The sequence below is a fragment of the Macrotis lagotis genome, chromosome 1, assembly GCF_037893015.1.
Source record: "Macrotis lagotis isolate mMagLag1 chromosome 1, bilby.v1.9.chrom.fasta, whole genome shotgun sequence".
Classification (NCBI taxonomy): Eukaryota; Metazoa; Chordata; class Mammalia; order Peramelemorphia; family Peramelidae; genus Macrotis; species Macrotis lagotis.
In genome coordinates this window covers 787,866,747-787,889,992 of record NC_133658.1, presented here as the reverse complement: position 1 = coordinate 787,889,992, position 23,246 = coordinate 787,866,747, and the positions used below count along the sequence as shown (strand labels likewise).

Genomic DNA, 23,246 nt, shown 5'->3' with positions numbered 1-23,246 from the left:
AACAAAAAAAAAAGAAGTAATCATCAAACTAATATTGGCTAAGAAATAGAGTGGTGGATCAGTGAAATAGATTAGGTACACTTGACTCAGTAGAAAATTTGACCATAATAATCTAGTGTTTGATAAACGCAAAGATCCAACTTTTGAGACAGGAACTATTTGGAAAAAACAAAACAAAACTATAGACCAACATCTTATACCATATACCAAGATAAGATCAAAATGAGTACATGATTTAGATCTACATAAAGGATGATACCATAAGCAAAGTAGGAGAGCAAGAATTAGTTTATCTGTCAGATTTATGGAGAAAGGAAGAAGTTTTGACTAAAAATGAGATAGAGAACATTACTAGATGTAAAATGGATAATTTTATTTATATTAAATTATTAAATAAATTGCAAAACCATTTTTACACAAGTATCTCTGAAAAAGGTCTCATTTCTCAAGTATATAGAGTATTGATTCAGATTGATTCAGAATACAAGTCATTCCCCAATTGATAAGTGGTCAAAGTATATGAATTGGCAGTTTGAGATGAAGAAATCAAAGCTCTCTTATAGTCATATGAAAATATGCTCCAAATCACTGTTGATTAGAAAAAATACAAATTAAAACAACTGAGGTATCACCTCACACTTATCAGATTGGGTAATATGACGGAAAAGGAAAATAATAAATGTTGGAGGATATGTGGGAGAACTAGGACACTAATGCATTGTTGATGGAGTTAGTATCAAATCCAACCATTCTGAAAAGTAATTTGGAACTATGCCCAAAGTGCTATAAAACTGTGCATATTCTTTGATCCAGCAATACCCATGTTAGGTCTGTATCCCAAGGAGATTTTAAAAAAGGTGGGAGGGGAAGGACCTATTTGTAAAAAAATATTTATGACATCTCTTTCTTTAGTGGTAAAAAATTTCAAATTGAGGGGATGTCTATCAATTAAGGAATGACAGAACAAATTGTAGTGTATAATTGTAATGGACTCTTACTGTGCTATAAGAAATAATGAGTAATAAGTAGATTTCAGAAAAACTTGAGACTTAGCTTGAACTGATGCAAAATGAATTGAGAGGCCAGGAAAATATTGTACATAGTAATAGCAATACTGTACAATGATCAACTGTTACTGACTTATCTATTCTCAGCAATACAGTGATCTACGACTCATGATGAAAAATGCTATCTACTTCCAAAGGAAGTTCTTGTGGAGTCTGAATGCAGGTCAAAGCATACTATTTTTCATTTTATGTATTTTTCATTTTTCACAACCTTACTAATGTTTTTCATGCTTGAACATATGTAACCTATATTAAATTGCTTACCTCAGGGAGGTGAGAGGTAAGGGAGGAAGAAAAAATTTGGAACTCAGTTTTTTTAAAATGAATTTTTTTAAATTGTTTACACATAACTGGAGAAAAATAAAATTGAATTAAAATCTTTTAAATATATTTTTTCTCTAGAAATGCTATCACTTTGTGTTTCAACGCTACCGCCTGGAACATTACACAGTTTCTTCCAATTGGTTGGCTTTAGGGACTGTCTTCCTCTTTGGGTTGCTATCCCTGTCTCGATCTGTGGCCCTGTTCAAAGGTGAGTGTTCTGGAGAACAAATTAAGAGATATTTTGTCTAACACTTTAGCTGATGAATGGTAACTTGATATGTTTGCTGCTTATGCTAAGAGAAGCTTCTTCCCTGGGCAAGGAGTTCTTTCTGATAGTTTTGATAGCTATTACTTTAGTGTCCAGGTTTTTTTGCCCTTTTGTAATAATTTGACTTAATCTTAATTAGAGAGAGAATTGTGAATTCTTTTTAGTATGATTAGTTTATTTACATCTGCTTTTTTAAAGGTGTTGGTATTAAGTTAAGAAAGCTCCAAAATGGAAGATACTAATATGTGGCTGAATGTTTATGATGACATTCTTTCTAGTTATCTTACTTTTAATACAAGACACCAAAATGGGATAAGAACAATTAAACTAAAAATGGTAAAAGGGACTGGAGAGGAGCGGTTAGGTGGCGTAGTGGATAAAGCACCGGCCCTGGAGTCAGGAGTACCTGGGTTCAAATCTGGTCTCAGACACTTAATAATTACCCAGCTGTGTGGCCTTGGGCAAGTCACTTAACCCCGTTTGCCTTGCAAAAACCTAAAAAAAAAAAGGGAGTGGAGAAAGTCACAGTAAAGGATTTTTAGCAAAATGAACTTAATTGCCATTTCAAATTGAGGGGATGCCTATCAGTTAAGGAATAACAGAATAAATGGTAGTATATAAAATTGTAATGGACTATTACTGTGCTGTAAGAAATGATGAGCAAGGTGGTGTAGTGGATAAAGCACCGGCCTTGGAGTCAGGAGTACCTGGGTTCAAATCCGGTCTCAGACACTTAATAATTACTTAGCTGTGTGGCCTTGGGCAAGCCACTTAACCCCATATGCCTTGCAAAAACCTAAAAAAAAAAAAAATGATGAGCAAGCAGATTTCAGAAAAACTTGGAAAGACTTAGCTTGAACCACTGCAAAATAAAATGAGCAGGACCAGAAAAACAGTGTACACAGTAATAGCAATATTATACAATGATCAATTGTTAATGACTTAGCTATTCTCAGCAATATAGTGATCTAAGGCAGTTCCAAAAGATTTACTAACTACCTACTACGAACCTTCAGACTCTTCCTTTGCTTGAAGAATTTCAATAAAAATTTAAATGTATCACAGTTAAATTTTGAATCTTGTTTTGCAGTATTTCCCTTTTTATGATACTTATTACAGGATATCATGGACCCCTTGATTTGTATCCTGAATTTCACAGAATTGCTACTGATCCCACTATCCACACAGTCCCAGAAGGGAGGCCAGTGAATGTTTGTGTAGGCAAAGAGTGGTACCGGTATCCTAGCAGCTTTCTTCTACCTGAAAAGTAAGTTGCAACCTCCTTTCCCTAACATCCACTTCTTATATTGGGGAGTAGAAATGACAATAATGTTAATCTTTCTCCTTAAGTTTTTATTTTTTTTGTTTTACAACTTTAGCCAAAAGGCTAAAACCAACTGATAAACTTTTATAGAGATACCTACAGACCTCCTAAAACCAACTGATAAACTTTTATAGAGATACCTACAGACCTCCCAGCAAGAAACGTTCTTGTGTCTTCATCACCAGCAGTCTCCTGGGCTTTCCTGGAGTCGAGTGTTTCTGCTTTGTCTAGTTATCTGCCTTGATTGTCTTGGGTCACATGAGGTTAGGATCTATTTTTTTTTAATTTAAATATGAGATTGAAAAGCATTATCATTTGATGTTGCTTGCTTTTTAAAAATAGTATATCTAATTCCCACACTTTGCCTTTAAAAGAGTATTGCTATTGCTTTTCTTTCCTAACTTCATTTGTTCTCTTCCATGCTTTGAAATAATGTTTCAGTTTGGGGGGGGGCATCATCATTTTTGGTTCCTTCTCCAAACCCCAAATAAAAATGGAGACAAAAGGAAAAAACTTGTAACACATAAGCAGGCAAAGCAAATGAATGTACACAGTGGCCATGATAAAAGTTTATGGCTTTTTCTGTATCTTGGGTCCATTCTCTCCATGAGGAGGTCTCCAGAATGTTTAATCATAGTAACTTAATACTTAAGCCTTGAAAAGTTGTTTTTCTTTTATTATTTTCTCTTTTTTTGTTTTGCTTTGCAAGGCAGTGGGGTTAAGTGACTTGCCCAAGGTCATACAACTAGCAAGTACCAAATCTCTGAGGACAAATTGTTTTTGTTGTTTAAAGAGTTCCAGTTCCGCCCACTTCACTCTGTCAGTTCATGCTCACAGGATTCTCTGAAATAATTTCTTTCCTCATTTCTTATTGTGCAGCAGTATTCCCTTTCATTCATATTCCACAATTTGTTTGGGCATTTCCCATGTGATGGCCTGCTCTTAGATTCTGGTCTTGTTCTCTTCCTCTCTCACTTGCTGTCCTTTGTCTGTTTCAGATAAGAATGGGTTCATCAGATGCTCCCGTCCCCTACTTTTTCTTCCATGTTTGTGTATTTTCATATTCCCCAGTTAAGAGAAATAGCACAACCCACTTCTTCCTGCTTTCTTACAGTAGTTTGTTATGCCTTTTACCCTCAGACAGAACAGCCCATCCCGAGGGCCTCAGTTTTTCTTATTTAGTTGCCTTATATTTACCCTTAAAGACATTAAGATTCTCAAGGAGCACTTTATTTCTTTCCTCCCTATATAGTGTTAGCATTATATTATATGTTTCCTCCGAATTATTCAAATAAATTTACTTTCCTTGGTTTTTGTGGATTCTTGTACTTGTTTTTTAAAACTCCTAGTTGCTTGCAGCATTTTTTTTTATCTGATGTGGGAGTTCTGGATTTTGACCATGACATTCTGGGGCTTTTTCCTTTTGGTAGATTATTTTTATTTTCATTTTGACATTTGACTCTAGATGATCAGGACAGTTTTCAGCTCATTTCTTAAAATACAGTGTCCAGGCCTTGTCTTTTACTTTAGTTTTTAAGGAGTCCAGAGATTCTTAAGTTATCACTCCTTGACCTGTTTTCTAGGTCTATTGTTTATCATGTCAAGTTTCTTATATTTCCAATTTTCTTTTCAATCTTTTGATCTAATATTTCTTGCCTTCTCACTGTCATTGCTTTTTGTTTGGATTTTTCTGGTTTTCAGGCACTTTGTTACTTTGCTAATAAGGTTTACCCTTTTCTAATCTTATTCTCCTTACAATTTTTTTCTCTAGACCTTTTATTTCATTTTTAATTTTGCTTCATTTCTTCTAAACATTTATGTAGTTCTTAAGAAAATCCATTTTTCCTTATGAGTCTCTGTTGTATTTATTAAGGAATTACTTTCCCATTTTTGGCTGAATTTTTAGGGACCTCTGGATCTACATACTTTTTTTATACTGGTCAGTATGTTATTTGATTTAACCATCTTTCTAGATTAAATTCCTGAGTTAGGGTCAGACTCTACACCCTGCTGTTCTTTTGGGGGGAGTGGTCAGCCTTGCTTGGTCTCATCTTGACTCCCTTGGGTTTTTGAACTGACCTTCAGCTCCCCAGGTTAATCATTATTCAGTCTGGTGCAAATTTCAAGTTTTTATTGAATTTAGGTCTCTGGGAGCTAGGTTGTCTGGCTCTCTGTTCAATCAGCCTTTTGGTCAGAAGTCCAAGGCTAGGATTGGGAAAACAGATAAGCCCTGTATAGAACTTTCTTGAAAATTAGCTCTTAATATGGATTCATTTTTATTTCTTTACTTAGATTGAATATACCCAATCCTATAAAGGGCCTAGTAACATCAAGCCTAGGAGATGTCTGTAAAAACAGTTTTACCTTTTTAGCTTATATGAAGTTATTTGTGTGCTTTTAGAAATTGTTACTTGGAGCTTGTTAACAGACCACCCTTCTTCTGTCTAAATTACGTGTGATAAAAAGTGATTACGCATTTTGCTAATATTGCTAATGCTACCAAGTCATATTAAGACAAAAAAAAGAAATGTGAATGAAGGAAGTCTGAGTCATAAAACTCTTCTTTTGAATACTATTTCTAGCAGTTTTACCAGCTGATATCCTATTTTTGATTATACTCAATAGACAATGTAGCATAGTAGAAAGACCTCAGAGCTTTAAGAATCCAAAAACTTGAGTTCCAGTCCCAGCTCTGACACTTACATGCTCTGTAATCATGGGCAATTTTCTCATTTCTGAGCTTCATTTTATTCATCTGCTAAAAAAATAGAATTAATACAACTTGTACTTATACTGCTTACCTCATTGAGTTATTGTGAGGTAAACACTTTTTTAAAATGCTGTGTAAATGAGAGTTATTAAGTTACTCACTGAGTTAAAATACTTTTGGCAAAACTTTTTACTTTCCCACTTTATTAATGAAAGGTCCTTTTGAACAAGTCCTTGGAAATGACTTTGATGGAATAGAAGCTCTTTGAGTGTTTTCTCCTCCTCTAGAATGGGAGCTTCTTGAGGAAGGAAGAGGCTGGGTTGAGTTTTTGTTTGTTTGTTTTGGGGTTTTTTTTTTACCTTTCTTTACCTCTCCATTGCTTAGCACAGTGTCTGGTACACAATAAAGGCTTAATAAATGCTTACAGAATATTTAGGTCTGAATGTCCATCAGTTGGGGAATGGCTGAACAAATTGTGGTATGTGTATGTTATGGAACACTATTGTTCTTTTAGAAATCAAGAGGGATAGGAATTCAGAGAAGCCTGGAAGGATTTGCATGAACTGATGCTGAGTGAGATGAGCAGAACCAGAAAAACACGTTACACCCTAGTAGCAACATTGGGGTTGATGATCAACCTTGATGGACTTGCTAAGTTCATCAGTGCAATAATCGGGGCAATTTTAGGGCATCTGTGATGAAGAATACTTCATCTATATCCAAAGAAAAAATTGTGGAGTTTAAACAATGACTAAATACTATCTATCACCTTTAATTTAAAAAAAAAAAAGTTATCTTATGTACTATGTAAGCTTGCTATCTCATATTGTATTTTTTCCTTAAGGATATGATTTTTCTCTAAATATATTTAATTTTCATCAATGTATAGCATGGAAACAATGTAAAAACTGCCTTCTGTGGGGATTGGGGGGGAGGGAAGCAAGATTGGGGGAAAACTTGTAAAATTTAAAAAAAGAATATTTAGGTCCTCTAGATCTGTAGTGGATTTGCCTTATTCTTGACATGTGCTCCATGTCTTAATCTCTGATAAGAAGTAAGGGCAGTTTTAGCAACCCCTGCTTCTAATGTGGTTATTCAGAACTTCTAAGACTGAATTTTTTCACTGGTAGATCTTAGGTACATGGAATTAAGAATATGATGATTAATTTGCAAATGATATTCATGAGATGCAATGGAATATGTTAAAAGAATGATCTAAGGATCTTAAACTTAGTGGTCCTGATTTGATTTGTAATCTTTCTTTTTTCAGTGACATTTGGATTTTTAGAATAAAATTCCTAGAGTTGTAAGGGATTTCAGAGTTCATCTTGTTCAAATCCTATTGATATAGGAATCCTTCCTGCAATACAGTGGACAAATCCCACCATTACAGGAATATGGAAATTGTTATCTCCCAGAGCAATTCATTACATTTTTTCCCAACAGCTCTAATTGTTAATAATTTTTCTCTCTATTGAGCCAAAATCTTCCTTCCTTTAACTTTCATCCATTCATGATATTCTGCCCTACTGAACTGAACAAAACAAGTCCAATGCCTTTTCTCCAAGATAGTTTTTCAAACATTTGAAGAAAATTCTTCTCTCAGCTAAACAAAATCACCACTTATGATTGCCAGAGATTTCAATGGTAATCTAGTCCAATTCTTATCTAAACAATTCTTTTTATATGTCCAGTTTCCACTTGAAGACCACTAGAGGTGAAGGACTCATGCTGTAGAGTTAGTATATGGTAAACATGGCCATCAAGACTGAAGTTCAACTTCTACCTCAATAGTTTAGTAACTGTGACCTGAGCAGATCACTTAATCTCTGTGCCTTAGTTTCCTCATCTTTAAAATAAAGGGATTGAATTTAGTGACCTGTAAGGTCTTTGCTAGCTCTTCAGTCTATGATACCATTTGCAGCCTATTCTACTTTAAGACAGCATTAATTATTAGAAAATGTTTTCTTATTTTTCTTCAGCTTTCACATGTTGCTTCTAGAGTCTAATCCCTTTTTCCATATGACAGTTAAATAATTAATTCAAAAACAAATGTGAACCAGGCTCATACTACCCTCAAGGTACTTACATTCTAACAATGGAAACAACAAATCCTTTACCTACAAAATGGTTACCAAGTGGTGGAAGGGACAATTGGTACTAGCAGCTGGGAGAATCAAGAAAGGCCTCCTAAAGAAGGTAATATTTGACCTGAGCCTTAAAAGACACCAGAGAATCAGAAAAGTGGAGGTGAAGAAAGAGTAAATGCTGGATATGGGGAAAATTCAAGGGCAGGAAAGGAGGAAACCAAGTACCTTGTATGAGGAACAGTAAAAAGGCCATTTGATTGAACCATAGAGTGTGTGAAAGAAAATAAAGTGTAATAAGGCTGAAACAGTGAGTTTGAAACAGGTTGTGAAAGGTTTAAGTGCTCTGAAATAATAGGTAGGATATCATCTATTGAGTGAGGAGGATGAGGTGGTCAGATCTGTGGTTTTGGAAAATCATTGTGGCAGCTTTGTGGAGGATGGATTGAGGTATTGAGAGGTTTGAGCCAGGGAGATCAATTAGAAGGCTATTACAGGGGAGAGCTGATGTGGGTCTGAACTAGTGTGATCGCTATGAGGGTGGAGAGGATGGGATAGATTTAGGAGCTGCTGTGGAGGTAGAATAGATAAGACTTGGCAGCTGATTGGACATGTGACGTAAGAGAGAGAAGTCAAGAGTGACAGAGAGATTGCAAACCTGAGTGACTGGAAGGATAGTGGTGCCCCGATGGCAGTTGGTAAGTTTGGAAAAAAAGTTGATATGGGTGGAAAGAAGGATATGTTGAGTTTGAGATGTCTATAGGATCCACTGTTGTTCAGTAGACAGTTGATGATGCAGCAAGTCATGGGCTAGATATATAGTTATGAGAATCATCTTCATAGAGATAATAATGAAATCCATGGGAATTGATGAAGTCACTAAGTGGGAGAATGTAGAGAGAAGAGCAGATCCAGATCAAACATTTAAAGATGTTTTATCATGTCTTCCCTAAATCTTTTTCTTCTCTAGACTAAATATTGTCCATTCTTCACGTTGATCCTGATTTGGCCTATTTTTCAGTCTCTTACTATCCTGGTCATTTTTCTTGGGACATTATACAAATTGTCAGTGTCTAACCTAAAAAACAGTACCCAGAACTGATCACAGTACTCTAAATATGATCAGTTTAAGAGAGAATACAGTCAAATTATCACCTCCCTTAATCCGAATATTCTTCTGATGCAATATATTTGCTTAGCATTGTTGGCTGTCATGTCAAATTGACCTATATTGAACTTGAAATACACTAAAATCTTCAGGTCATTTTTTGGTAAGATTCATTATTGAACCATGCCTACTTATATAGTTGATTTTTTTTGAGCCCAAATGTAAGAGTTTACATTTATTCATGTAAAATTTCATGTTATTAGATTTGTTCCAATGTTCTAATCAATATAGATTTTTTGGATCTTCGTGAAAGTTCCCTTCATGACATGACAATTTCAAATTTGATGTACATACTATCCATGCATTCTTCCAAGTCATTGATAAAAATAATGCATGAAACTGTATCAATGGCAGAATTCTGGGATAATCTTCTAGAGACTTTCCTCCAAGTTTATAGCAATCTATTAATCATTTCCAGGGCAGCTAGGTGGTGCAGTGGGTAAAGCACCAGCCCTGGAGTCAGGAGTACCTGGGTTCAAATCTGGTCTCAGACACTTAACATTTACCTAGCTGTGTGGCCCTGGGCAAGCCACTTAACCCGATTGCCTAGAAAAAACCTAAAACAAAAGAATTATTTCCCTTTGGTTCTAGTCCTCAGTTCAAACCTACCAATCAAAGACTTTTCCAATGTCTTTCTGAAATCATTTTATATTGTGTTTGTAACATTTCCCTGATCTATCAATCTAATACCCTTTAAAAAAGAGGTTATTTTTTCATGGTTTCTTTATGATCTCATATTAATTTTTGCCAGTCATTTCTTCTCTTCCTAAATGTTTATAGACTATGTCTTTGATTTTGTGTTCTATGATTTTTTGAGGACTCAAAATTATATTCATTAGTCTATGTCTTGAAAATCTACCTTCTTTTTTTCAAAATCAGAACAATACTTGCCAACCCTCAGTCCTCTAGCCTCTCTCTAACTCCTCAATAACTTGACATAGATTCATGAATGTGCTCTGATGCTGTCTGGCTCTCTTCTCTTTGTAGAGATCCTCAACTACATCATTTGGATGCCTCACTTCTGCAAAGGCTCCATCATCAATGTCCTAGGTCCTTGTTCTATGAATAGCTACAGGGCTTTGAATGTGTTCATAGAATGAAACCTTAACACACCTGCCTCTGCTGTTGTCTCACATATCTTAGACTGTTGTGTACAGGCAAACCCTGTAGGGACCCTCACCCAAAGACCTCTAAAGAACTCTCAGGTTTTTCAGAAGCACAACCTATCACCCACACTCACACCTCTACTTCCACACAGCAATGTGCCATTTACTTTTCCTCCTCCATCCATGCAGGCTCTGCTTGCAACATATCCTTTTATTTATTTTATCTTAATAGTATTTTTTCTAGTTACATGTAGAGATAGTTTTAAACATTCATTTTAGTAAAATTTTCCCCTTCCCTCCCCCTTCCTCAAGACAGCAAGCAGTCTGATATAGGTTATACTTGCATAATCATGATAAACACATTTTCATATTATTCATGTTGTGAAAGAAAAAGCAGAGCAAAAAGGAAAAACCACAGGAACGAAAAAAATTTGAATGTGAAAATAGTATGCATCACATCATTTTCAAGCACCTGTTCTGGCCTTCTCACCCACCTCTTCCAGTGGTGGCCAGTATTAAGTAAAGTGTCCTGGTGTTTTTCTATGTCTGCTATTAACTATTCTAGTGTATGAGAAATTCCCTGCTTTGAGTGGCAGGGAGCCTTTTTTGCCTCGAGCCCCACTGCCTCCTCCTCCATTCTATCCCAGCGACTCAGCAAGGGCATCCATGGACCCTTTCCAATCTTTGGGCTTCTTGAGGACCTGATGAAGTGAGTGTGGAGGGCTAGGTGTTCTCTTACTAGCTCCTCAGTCAATTCAGTTAAGTATTAAGTACCAAGTTCTTTGCTAAACATTGGGAATACAAAGAAGCAAAAGAAAGACAGCTCTGTCCTCGAGAAGCTTTCAGTCTAATGGGGAAGACATCACTCAGAGGAGCCTGAAAAGCGAGGTGAACTAAAGGGTACTTGGTGTGAGGGCATCATGCTCCAATAAGGACCAGCCAAGCAAAACTGCTGACAGAAAGGAGAGAAAATCTTGGATTCAATAACCTATAAGCCATTTTTAGTCTATTCCCTGACTGAAGATTGTTCTGTCTTCTTATCATGATCCATTATTATCTAATTATCACACCACACAGTAGTTCTATCCATTCTTTGATATTTCCCTTACCTCCTACATACTTTTTTTGGTCCTTCCTATCCACTGCCAACCTTCGCTTGTTCTGAGATTTAGTATTCTTTTTTTTTTAGGTTTTTGCTAGGCAGTGGGGTTAAGTGGCTTGCCCAAGGCCACATGGCTAAGTAATTATTAAGTGTCTGAGGCCGGATTTGAACTCAGGTACTCTTGACTCCAGGCCGATGCTCTATCTACTATGCCACCTAGCCACCCTGAGTCCTACAGGATTGTATTCCTTCTCTGTGTCTATCCTTAGTCTTCTGCTCTTGTTTCTATGTTCTCCTCATATCTTTTTAAAAGTTGGAGAGGTAGTGTGGTGTTGTGGATAGAGCACCAGGGAGACATTGGCTCAGGTGTCCCCTCTGACCTGTCCTGGCCGGATGACTCTGGGAAAATCAGTTAGTGCCCCAGGGGCCCACACAACCTGCTGAGCCCATGAGGTCCTGGTCTCTGATGGCAGGTGGACTCTCCTCACTAGCAGTTGTTCCTTATGCCAGTGAAATCACAGGTCCTATTTATCTCCCCAGCTTCTTTTCCTTATCCCCAACAAACTGAAGATTGCAAGATTGCTTTTCTTCATTTCAGCAAGCAATTTCTCCTTATTGATCACAGCAAGATCTGAAATAGCCTTTCCCCTAGATACTGCTACCGTCTTTTGAACAATGAAGTGATCATTAAGGCAATTGCCGAATTTGTTAGCTGCTCAGCTATTAGCTGAGAAAGAATTCTGGCAGATGTTCAGTATGTTGAAGTCCTCCATCACAGTTGTTTCTTCATTATTACATTATGTACCCCTGACAGATGTATGGCATTTTTCTCAAATTTATTATCCATTTTTTCCTCCTGGTTGAGTATCTTTTTTCATATTCCCACTCTCATGTCTCTTTTATTTATTTTTCCATTGATCCTTATCCAGATGTTCTCTGCCACATTTCCCTCTTGGTTTTTGTAATTCCTCATAGTATTCTGTTCTTCTAAATATATAGTGCTATAATTACCTTTAATCTTTTGCATATATCTACATTGGTAGAAAGAGTTTTCTTTCTGAGAGTTAATTATGCCAATGAAATTACAGGCCAACCAAACAACAGACAAGTACCCAGTGAAGCTTATAAAGTTGAATTTATGTCTTGAATTCAGAGTTCTAGTTCTATTTGCCTATATTGTGATCATTTATTAGTGGTTGAACTTATTCATGTCCCCATATCCTCTTGGTCCTCTTGAGCACCTGATGAAATGAGTGTGGAGGGCTAGGTGTTCTCTTACTAGCTCCTTAGTCAATTCAGTTCAGTATTAAGTACCAAGTTCTTTGCTAAACACTAGGAATACAAAGAAGAAAAAGAAAGACAGTTCTGGCCTTAGATAGCATGATTTCACATGCAAAAGCACCAGCCTTCACCACCAATCTTCCTTGTTTGAATGTACTCCTGGTAATTCTTCTCCTGAACTATGGTATCCAGAATTAGGCATGACATGTATGTGGTCTGATCGTTGTTGAACATGGCAGGAATGATAATATTCCCCAAGTGCAATCTTTTTACTTGATTCTTTTTACTTAAAGAGAATTTTGCAATATATTTCCCTTATGTTTTCCTAATTTTTTTTCCCTACTTGTGTTTCTGGCAGCTGGCAACTCCAGTTCATTCAGTCAGAGTTCAGGGGCCAGTTGCCAAAACCTTTTGCCCATGGATCCATGGCCACACGGATTGTTCCCACTGATATGAATGACCAGAACCAAGAAGAAACTTCCAGATATGTAAGGGCAACATTTTTCTTTTACTTCTTTGAAAGGACTTATGCTCCTAAAATTAAAGTGTTTATGAAATGGGGAGTTCTTAGCATGCAAGCTTACAAGAAACCTCCATCATGTAAACATCATCACTTTGTTTTCAAATTGCCTTGTTCCCTCAGTTTGTTCTCTGTAAAACAGGCAGCTTAGACTTGATCCCTCATTTGAATAAGCTTTTCTGGTTACCCTGGTACCCTGACATCCCTGGAACAGGGATGCCCTGCATAACTGCATTGTTAAATTTCTCCTTATCTTGATTTATGATAGGCATCCATATTTAATTTATTTTCCTTTGGAAGATGACATTTTTGACCTGTGATTCCTTTAAGTTCATTGCTGAAAGAGATGAGGAAAAAAATACTCCTCCTGGATCCCAACAAAAAGAAAAATCATCTTATAGGATTATTGAAAAGCATATATTATGGTACCTGGTCTATTGAAGAAACATCTTATAGCCTAAATGTCAAAATGTTTTTCTGTTAAGTTGCTCAGTGTTATCTGTAGAAATTGTAAAATTCTGGCATTTCCAATTTCCCAACTAAGAAAACCTGCTGCTTTATCTTTTGTCTTGAAAAGCAAAAAATGGCAGTCTCTGCTCTCAAAGAGTTATAATCTAATGAAGTAGACAGTACATAAAAGGAAGCTAAAAAACTCATCTCCCAGATGATGAGAGGATGATATTCCTGGAATAGAAACAGTTAATGGGAGTTGAGCAGTTAAATGAAAAATGAAGTTAATTAGAGAGTTCTGAGTCTTTATAAAGGAAGACCTTGGGAGGAGTCTGTTGTTTTCATCTCCAGTCCTCCAATCAGAGAGGAGAGTCAACTGAGGGAAGAAAGGCATTCAGTATCAAAGCTGCATCAGCCTCCATGTGGATGAGATTTCAGATGATTCTATCCTCTAAGCATCCAGTATATAATAAGTGCCCAGTTAACTACCTTCTCTTCTCTTACACAGTTGAAACTAAAATTGAGAGAAAGCTGCTTCTAAGAAAAGCTGTCACAAAAAGTTGTGATGGCCTTGGATGTCTTCCTAAGTCCTTGGGCTCTGGTCATCACAATCCCTGACCCCAGGATTTGCTCAGTTTTGTTTTCTGATGAGAATTTCTTAAGTCAAGTAGGTGGCCCAGTGAATAGAGTCCTAGACATGGAATCAGGAGAACCTGAGATCAAATCCAGCCTCAGCTAGTTACTAGCTAGGTGACCCTGGGGATATCACTTAACCTTTATTTGCCTTAGTTTCCTTATCTATAAAATGAGGGTACTTACCTCCCAGGGTTGTGGTGATGAACAAATAAGAAAATAATTGTAAAACATTTCCCACAGTACCCATTCCATAGGATTATTATTATTGACATGCCCCAGGATACCTAGGAGATTGGGTTTTACTAATTTTTTAGAGGAGTTCTTAACCTTTTTTTGTGTGCCTTGGATCCCTTTAGTAGTCTGGTGAAGCTGGTATACCTCTTTCGATGCATAAAATAAAATACATACACTTACAAAAGAAATCAGTAATATTGAAATATCGTTTTCAAAATTTTTAAGATGTTCACAGACTCCAGTTTGGGAGCCTGTACTCAGTCTCTTGCTCTTAAAATGCTGATTATAAAGGAAGCATGGATACCACTTAGAAAGCTCTACATCTTGAGAAAAAAAAACAAGCTAGACCTATTGTCCCTATAGCTTACTACATATATTTATGATTTTAGAGTTTTGGGGGTTTGGGGTTTTTTTTTTTTTTGGCAAAATTTTCTTAGATTTCTGTGGCTCATACTGGTGAGAAATATTCCCTATGGACAGATTACTTACACTGGATTTTGTAAAGCAGAGGATTTGGTGTCTTACTATTGAATTCTACATAATCTATGTTTCATTTTTCTAAACTAGCTTTTAAATTTAAGATATTTTGCAAACATCATTACAGAGTGGTGTTGCTTCATTCAGATCTGTGGTAACTTAGTATGTGTCAGAGAGATATTCATTGTACTTGATCTTTCTTCTAATTAATTGTAACTTTATCAGGCATGAGAGTTGCTGCCCCCTGTGACTTTCCTTTGGCATACTGATAGAAAAATTTTCATTTGACTCTTAGCCTTCTCTAGCCCTTGACCTCAGGACTATGATCCTAGCTTAGACTTTCTACAACTCATTTCTTTCAGCTGAAATGGAAAATTTCACTATTTTTACAAATTATAACTTACTCTTTGCTTTCTTCTAGGGGGTGTTAAGAACTAACAAGATCTATAAGATCTTTGGGATTTTTGGAAAGTACATACTAGATTTGAATATGGCCTAGCTATCTAGTAGTAGGAGTATTTCAGTATTCATTATTCAATTATAAATCTTCTTTTCCTCCCTTATTTGATTTTTTCTAAAGTTGATAAATATAATAGAAATAGTTTTATTAGAGGTTTTAAAATTTTTTGATTGTTTTTATCAACTTCATTTGAAATTATTTGTCTTCCCTACCCCTAGTGAGTCACTTTTTATAACAAAGAATTATTTTAAAAAAATAAAAAATGCAATTAAACAAAACTGTTTGAGGGGGCTGGGTACCATAAGTCTGTAGAGGCTGGCCCCAAAGTAGGAAGACCAGGTTCAAGTCTTGCCCTTGACATATACTAGTTATAAGACCCTGAGCAAGTCAGTCTATCAGTGCTCTAGATAATTCTTCAAGACCATAAACTACAGAGAAGTCCATGACTTGCAATGGTAGAGGAGGTCCTTACACTAATGAAATTACAGGTACAATCCTTAACAGAATTTACCAGTTTTCTTTCTCTCAAATTCAGTCTCAGACACTTCATACTTACAATCTGTATGACCTTGGACAAGTCACTTAACCCCACTACCCCACAAAAACAATATATTCTAAAAGTTGACTTCATGGTGAGTTTTAGAAACTCATAGGATGTGATCAGTCTTGAAAATGTTACCTTGACAAACCTAATCCCTATATCTCCATTTTTTGGAGAATAGTAATCCTGCAACTCCAGGGGAAAAAAGGGTAATAGGGCAAAAAGACTGGTCTTGGTCTTGGTCTTGGTCTTCTTGGTCAGGAGACCAAAGTTCTTGTCTCACCTCTGTCACTGATGAATGGTTACTATGAACATGGTCCTCTGTAGTCTGTATTACACAATGCCTTACCCAACTCTCATTCTCTATTTTGATCTATCATCATTTCATGTGTGTAAATTTTGTATTTTCAACTGAGTTATGAATTTATTGAAGACAGGTCCTGAGCAAGAGGCTTTATATATGTTTATATAAGCTCCAGTTTCCTCATCTATAAAACAAAAGGAGACTATATGATCTCTGAGGTCTTTTCCAATTCTAAACTGATAGAGTCTATGACAGCTAATAAAAGAATAAGCCTATTTCTTATTATATTTTTATATACATATATGGGGCAGGGGGGAATCAACTACTTAGGAGAGTGCTTGTAGAGCCAACTTTTCTTTAATTTTGATTACCCTGTTGGAAATGTCTCCATCCCTTGGAATAAAAATTAGTGTATTGATTAAATTGCTTTTGTTTTCTTCATTTTGAATATCTTGGCTTTGTTGAACTGAAACATTTCCTGTAAATGATAAAAAGAATCATAATCACAGGAAGAAGAAACCTTGGAAATCATCTCATCCAGCTTCTAAATTTTATAGATAAGAGAACTGAAGCCAAATACCTCAAAGCCATGAAGCTAGTTTATGGAACTTGAGACTAGAACCTGAATCTTCTCTCAATTCCACTTTGCTCTGTGCCTTCTTAGAGTGTCTGTGGTCCTCTATAGTCTGTATTACTCAATGCCTTACCCAACTCTCATTCTCTATTTTGATCTATCATTTCATGTGTGTAAATTTTGTGTTTTCAACTGAGTTGTGAATTTATTGAGGGCAAGAGGCTTTATTATATATGTTCCTTGCAGAACCCAGCACAGGACTGAATTTCTAAAAGAGGCACAATAAATTTGAATTGAATTATCAGCAGGACAGAGACATATTTGAAGACTTCCCTTTTGCAAATATTTCTAGGTCCCCCACAACTTCTATCATAACTTAGAGGACATCTCTAGAGAATAGTGAAACCACTTTATGATGAATAGCAGCATAATGACAATAATTCACATTTCTTTGGCTCTTTATAGTTTAGAAAAATACTTTATATTAGAAACCACTGGACTTGGAATGAGGAAATTCTTTAATTCTTTTTTCCAGTTTTATTGAATGTATTGTCTTTTGAGTGATCTTGTTAATCTCTTAGGCTCTAGAAATTACTTAGTCTCTTTTAAATTTAATAGCTGCCTGGTCTTAAAAAGACAACCAAAGAATGAATCACTTAGCTTCTAATAAGAATATTTATATGTCAACCTGTTCCCATCCCTTTAATTTCACTTTCTAATCTGATGTTTTATTGAGCTAAAAGCTTTGTTTCAGGCAGGGACTATTGTCATCATTATCCTGGAAGGGCCTATTGACCAGAGATGGAAATCTAATAGTATAGTTGTCTAGCTCTGGATTGATTCTTAGCTACTTGTGATAAAGAAGCAATGTCCTCACCCCCCTCACATTGCATTTTTCTAGTATAATGAGATATGTCATTCAGACCCTTTTCTTCCTTGAGATGGGATGATTGTGCTACATGTAGAAGTGATATTAAGCTTTCTCTCTTCAGTGTCAGAATCCTAGCCCTTAACCTCCCTTATTTTGTAAATAAGGAAACTGAGAACCAGAAAGCTTATGTGACTCAATGTTGATATTTTATTTTTATATAATGTTTAGCTAAAAGAAGAAAATCCTGGGGTTTGTTGGAGGGAAAACAGGGGTCACAGATGTCAGAATGAAAGGAACCTTAGATGACCATCTAATCCAGACTGTACCTGGACAACATCTCCAACAAGTTGTCCTCTTGACTTTTCTACTGGCCAAAACTTCAAATATTTGAAGACAATTCCCTCATCCCTTTTAGGTCTTTTTTCTTCAGAGTCAATAATCCTATTTCTCTCAGTGGATCCTGGTATGACATACTCTGTAGCTTTTGTATGATTATTACTCTAGTAATAATACCTACCTCCCTGAATTATGAGGATCAAACGAGATCATATTTGTAAAGTCCTTTGCAAACCTTAAAGTACAACATAAATACTGTCATTCTTTCTTTACTGTCTTAGCTGCCTGCCTGCCTCTGGACACTTAGTAGTGATTTTTTTGTTGTTGTTTTTTATTTAAAATGTATATGAAGATGTGGTCAGATGATAGGAGAAGACAGAGAGATCAATATCTCCTTGGTCATCATAATCTTCCTTAGTTTAGTCTAAGACTGACCTAGCCTCTCTGTCTACCATGGTCACTGTTGAGTGAAGAGGGAGCTGATCTGGGAGTCATGAAGAACTAGGCTTAGGTCACTGGGTGAATGCTGGCAATGTGCCCTTTCGGCAGGAGCTCCCTACGGCTCCAAAGTACTGGCAGATTGTATTGGTGAAATAAGTTTGCACACCAGGAGCTCCACTTTTGATGATTTCTGTAGCACTTTAAGGTTGCAGAATGATTAATCCTATTATTTCTTTTGATCCTTATAGCTATAGCTGTCTTGTGAGGTCACAGGTAAGAGTCAAACTTGGGCCTTTTCTAACTCCATGTCCAGCGCGCTATTGACAACTCAGATGGAGTTTTCAGTAGATTAAAAAAAAATAAATTTTCTAGCCATAGGTCCTATAAGCTTGTTTTAGCATAATGCCTAGCACACAGTAAAGGCTTTTTGATTGATTGTGAAGTTGAATTTTTTTGATCCCAGTGCAAGGTTTTTACATTGATCTCTCTAGAATTCCATCCATTTAGATTCTTACCAGTGTTCGAAGTCATGAGTTTTGTCAAAGAGTTTTCTGGATATCAGTTCTGCCATCTGGTCTGCCATCTTATCATTTAACAGCTATCTGTTATGTGCTACCAGTCACTTTTCTGGTCTCTGGGAATACAATACAAAACAGGGGTTTATATTCTGTGGAGAAAACATCTATCCAGATAAATAAATATAACATGTGTGCAAAGATAAATAAATACAACGTGTGCAAAGTAAAATCAAAGTAATTTCGGGAATAAAGAATAGGAGTGCTTGCGAGAGTCACTAATGGCATCCTGTAGGAGGTAGCAGTGAGCCGGAGCTTCCAAAGAAGCTTGGGATTCTGTGAGGTGACCACAAGGGGAGACCCTGAGCAAAAAAGTGGGAGCAACAAGGGGCCCCCCTTGCAGAAATGCTGTCAGTGGAGGAGAATAATTTGCCATAAACATGGAAAAAGTTGAAGCTGTGTGGACAGGGGAGGGATGCACTCAGAGCTGTGCTTTAGGAGGAGCCCTCAATGGCTGGAGAATCAGAAAGGCAGATGAGCAGGGGAATTTTACCGGAATTAGAGTGATGACTGTGAGGGCAGAGAAGACAGATGTGAGAGATGTTTTTGGCAGCTGATTGGATCAAAGGGGAGTGACAATTTGAATATGAGGAGAGAAACTAGAAGTGGATATAAAGATTTGGCAGTCATTTGCATAGAGATAATAATTGAGCCCAAAGGAGCAATTGCTGACACTGGTATGGAATGTAAAAAAGAAGAAAGAACTACTTTGGCATGTACTCCACAGAGATGGAAGACAGATCATGATCCAGCACAGGAGATGAAAGAAGACTGGCCATCTCAGAAGGAGAGCCAGGAGAGAGGGAAGAGAGAATATTGGATTCAGCTCTCTTCTTTTTGCCCTATATTATCTCATGTTCAGTTATTATCTCTATATAAACGATTCTCCCATCTATATATTTAGCATGTCCAAAATAGAACTTGTCGTTTCCCCCAAATGTTCCCTTCTGGTCTTTCCTATTACTAGTGAGGGCACCTCCCTCTCCCCTGTCACCCAGGCTTCCTAGACACCCTGGGGTCATCCTCAGCTCCACTCACTTGTCCTACATAGCTGATCCATTGCAGACCTGATCCTTTCTGCCTTCACAACCTCTCTTGTATGTCTCCCTTGTCTCCAGTCATCCAGTATAGGTCCTGATCACCCCTCTCATGGACTACTAGAATGGCTTCCATCTGATCTCCCTGCTTCAGCTCTCTCCTCACTCACCTCTGCTGAAATGGTTTTCCTCCATCACAGATCTGACCACATCACTGCCCTCCCCTCTCTTCATCCTCTGAGCCCCAGTGGCTTCTTAGATCACGTGTAAAATCTGCTGGAATTTCAAACTCTGAATAACTGGGCCTGTCCTGACTTGGCACTCCCTTTCATGTACTTCAAGATACAACCCCCCCCCCCCCCCCCCCCCGTGCTTCTGGAGAGTTCTGTGCGATCTTCACCTCTATGTACTTATGGAATTCCCTTGTCTGCTAAGTCTAATAGTCCCATCACAAAAGGAGCTGAGGTTCATCTGATATTCTGTATGACCTGTTCTTGATAACTCCATGGATAGATATTTACCAACACGTTCATAGTACATTTTAGAATTTCTTGAAGAATCAAAGCCATGCATAATAGTTTATTGTAAATCCTATTTTCTTTCCTTTTTTGGAAATCAGACAAGCATTTGCCCTTTTCCAGTCTTGTGGTACCATACCCATTTACACAGTCTTACAAAGGTGACCAAGAATGAATTTCTTTGTAATTCATTTTTCCAGTTTGATTTCTTAAGAATATGCAGGGTTGGGGCGGCCAGGTGGCGTAGTAGATAAAGCACCAGCCCTGGAGTCAGGAGTACCTGGGTTCAAATCCAATAATTACCTAACTGTGTGGCCTTGGGCAAGCCACTTAACCCCGTTTGCCTTGCAAAAACCTAAAAAAAAAAAAGACTATGCAAGGTAGATCCTTTTCCTCATTGTGTATTTCTTTTTCCCTTTAAGTATTCAAATGTTTACAGCTGAGTCTGCTTCAGTTTGATAAACAATTTAGTTCAACCAGATTCCTCCTTGAACCAGACATACTTAGCCAGGCAAGTTCATTTTCTCTTGCTAAAACAAAATGGATGTCCTAAGTATTACCTTATCTTAAAATACTTCTGTTATTTTTATTAAGTCAACACTATGATTCTAAATCCCCAAAAGGGGCAGGAGTGTGCCACCAGGGGTGGCATTGAAACTGCAAGATAGTTGTTACTGCCGCTCTCACTGCTTCTTTCAATGTTCAGGGTCTTTGGATTCTCTGGAACTTCTGAACAAGGAGAAAGCCCAGCCATCATAACTGCGGTCAGATATCTGAAGGAATGTCTTTTTTTAAGGTATTGTAAAAAATAGGTGGAGGGCTGGACTTGAAGCTTGGATGGCCTGAGTTTGAATACCAACTAATAATTACTTACCCATGGGTAAGTTGCTTAACCTCTCTCAGCTTCATTTGTGAAATGGAGGCAAAAACTCCATAGCGCCTACATCTCAGGATTATTGTGATGTTCAGATAAGGTGAAGCTAAATTGCCTTGAAAACTCCAGAGTGCTAAGTAAATGCTAGTTATTGTTGCTGCTGTTACCCTAATTATAGTAGTGATGGAAGACTTAGAATTATCTCACTTGGTGCCAGAAGGGAAGATGAGGGAAGACTTCCTCAATAGGGGTATTGTATGAAAATGGAATTCATTTTTGAGGTAGTTAATCCCACCCTCCAAAATCCTGGATGACTACTTTGGGGTTGTTGTAAATGAAAATTGTTTCTCAATTAGGGGGCTAGGTTAAAAGGCTCATAGCTCAGGTCCCTTTTCAGTCCAAGGTTCTATAATTAAGTAGCTGTTGATGGTTTAGATGAGGGTCAGAGTTGGGGACCTGAAGTTCTTTCCAATTTTGAGATTCCCTGGATTAGAGAATGTAGAAGCCATAATCAGAACAGTACTGATCAACATTATATTATGATTATCTTTTACGGGGAGGGAAGCTCTGAAAGGTTTAAATATTCTTTCAAATGTAACTAACTGTCAGAAGCAAAAAGAAGACACATTTCTCTCAGCATCGTCTTTATGTCTTATGGCCTTATGGTTTACAAATTTTTTAAGCATGGTATATTTTTAGCTTCGACAGCTGGCTGATATGTAGCCTGTGACTAATGAAATGAAACACATTTTTGTTTCATGATCATGCCTTAATGTCACCCTACAATTTTGTTATTTTTGATGCAAGAAAGAATGATTAAAGCTGAAGAAACACCAAAATAATCTTTTTGGCATAACTTTTTAAGTCAGATTTAAATCTAATCTAACCTTTTGATTTTTGAATTGCTGATGATGCTGGTTGTGGAAAAGGAGTTTTGAACTTTTCAACTGGAGGTTCTGATAGATTTCAGGGGATCTTAATTGTTCTTTTTTTCCTTAACTAAAATCATTCTGAGTTTAAACTGACTTTAGTTAAGAAAAAAAATTAGATATATTTATCTAAGAAATCTTGCTCCAAAGAGGTTTTATTATTTTTGCTGTTCATTTGTTTCATTAGTGTCCAACTCTTTGTGAATCTATTTAGGGTTTTCTTGGCAAAGATATTGGAGTGCTTTGCCATGTCCTTCTCCATTTGTTTAAGGCAAACTGTGTTAAGTGACTTGCCCAGGGTCACACAGATGTGTCTGAAATCACATTTGATCTCAGATCTTCTTGCCTTTAGGCCTGGCAGATATTTGACATCTATAGTCCCCTGTTTCTGCAAAGAAATGAGTAGGTAGGGAGGTGTTTTTTTTTTCTATGGTTAAGCTTGGTATTTATAAGTATCTAACAGTTAGAGTTTTGTGTATTTTTCTTTTTATTTAAATTGTTATTATCCAGGCAGCTAAGTGGCACAGTGCATAGAGCACCAGCCTTGGTGTCAGGAGGACCTGAATTCAAATTTGACCTCAGATACTTAATAATTACCTAGCTGTGTGATCTTGGGCAAATCACTTAACACCATTGCCTTGCAAAAAAAATTGTTATTGTCAATGTATATATTGTTTTCCTGGTTTTACTTACTTCATGCAGCTTCATTTCATGTCAGTCTTCCCATACTTCTCTGAATCTCTCTCTCTCTCTCTCTCTCTTTCTCTGTGTGTCTCTCTCTGTATCTATCTCTCACCCCCCCCTTTTTCTCTCTTCCCCCCTTTCCATCTTTCTCTTTCTCCTCTCCCCCTTTCTTTTTTTGGAAGCAATGCACCACCTCCCTTCCCCACATTCATTGTTTCATAGAGTGAAATAATAGTCTATTGCAATTATGTACCACAATAGAGTTTCATATATTATGTTAACTTGTACAGTTGTTAAAGTTCAAATGGAATATGGAAAAGGAACTTAACTCCCAATTACACATGGATA

The 23,246-nt window shown here is 36.9% G+C and overlaps 1 protein-coding gene across 9 annotated transcripts in view; it reads left to right on the top strand.

The window, feature by feature from the left end:
• ALG9 (ALG9 alpha-1,2-mannosyltransferase) overlaps positions 1–23,246 on the top strand; it is a 128,780-nt gene that overhangs the window by 53,803 nt on the left and 51,731 nt on the right. For 7 of the 9 annotated variants that reach the window (XR_012474371.1, XR_012474369.1, XR_012474370.1 and 4 more), the window contains exons 11-13: positions 1,470–1,599; positions 2,779–2,926; positions 12,796–12,925. Coding sequence is in view for 5 of the 9 variants with exons in the window: in XM_074216661.1 (XP_074072762.1) it covers positions 1,470–1,599; positions 2,779–2,926; positions 12,796–12,925 (408 nt within the window). In the remaining 4 variants the exon portion in view is untranslated. Of the gene's footprint in view, positions 1–1,469; positions 1,600–2,778; positions 2,927–12,795; positions 12,926–21,117; positions 21,208–23,246 lie in introns of all 9 variants that reach the window. The other 2 variants (XR_012474372.1, XM_074216660.1) reach the window with 2 other exon arrangements.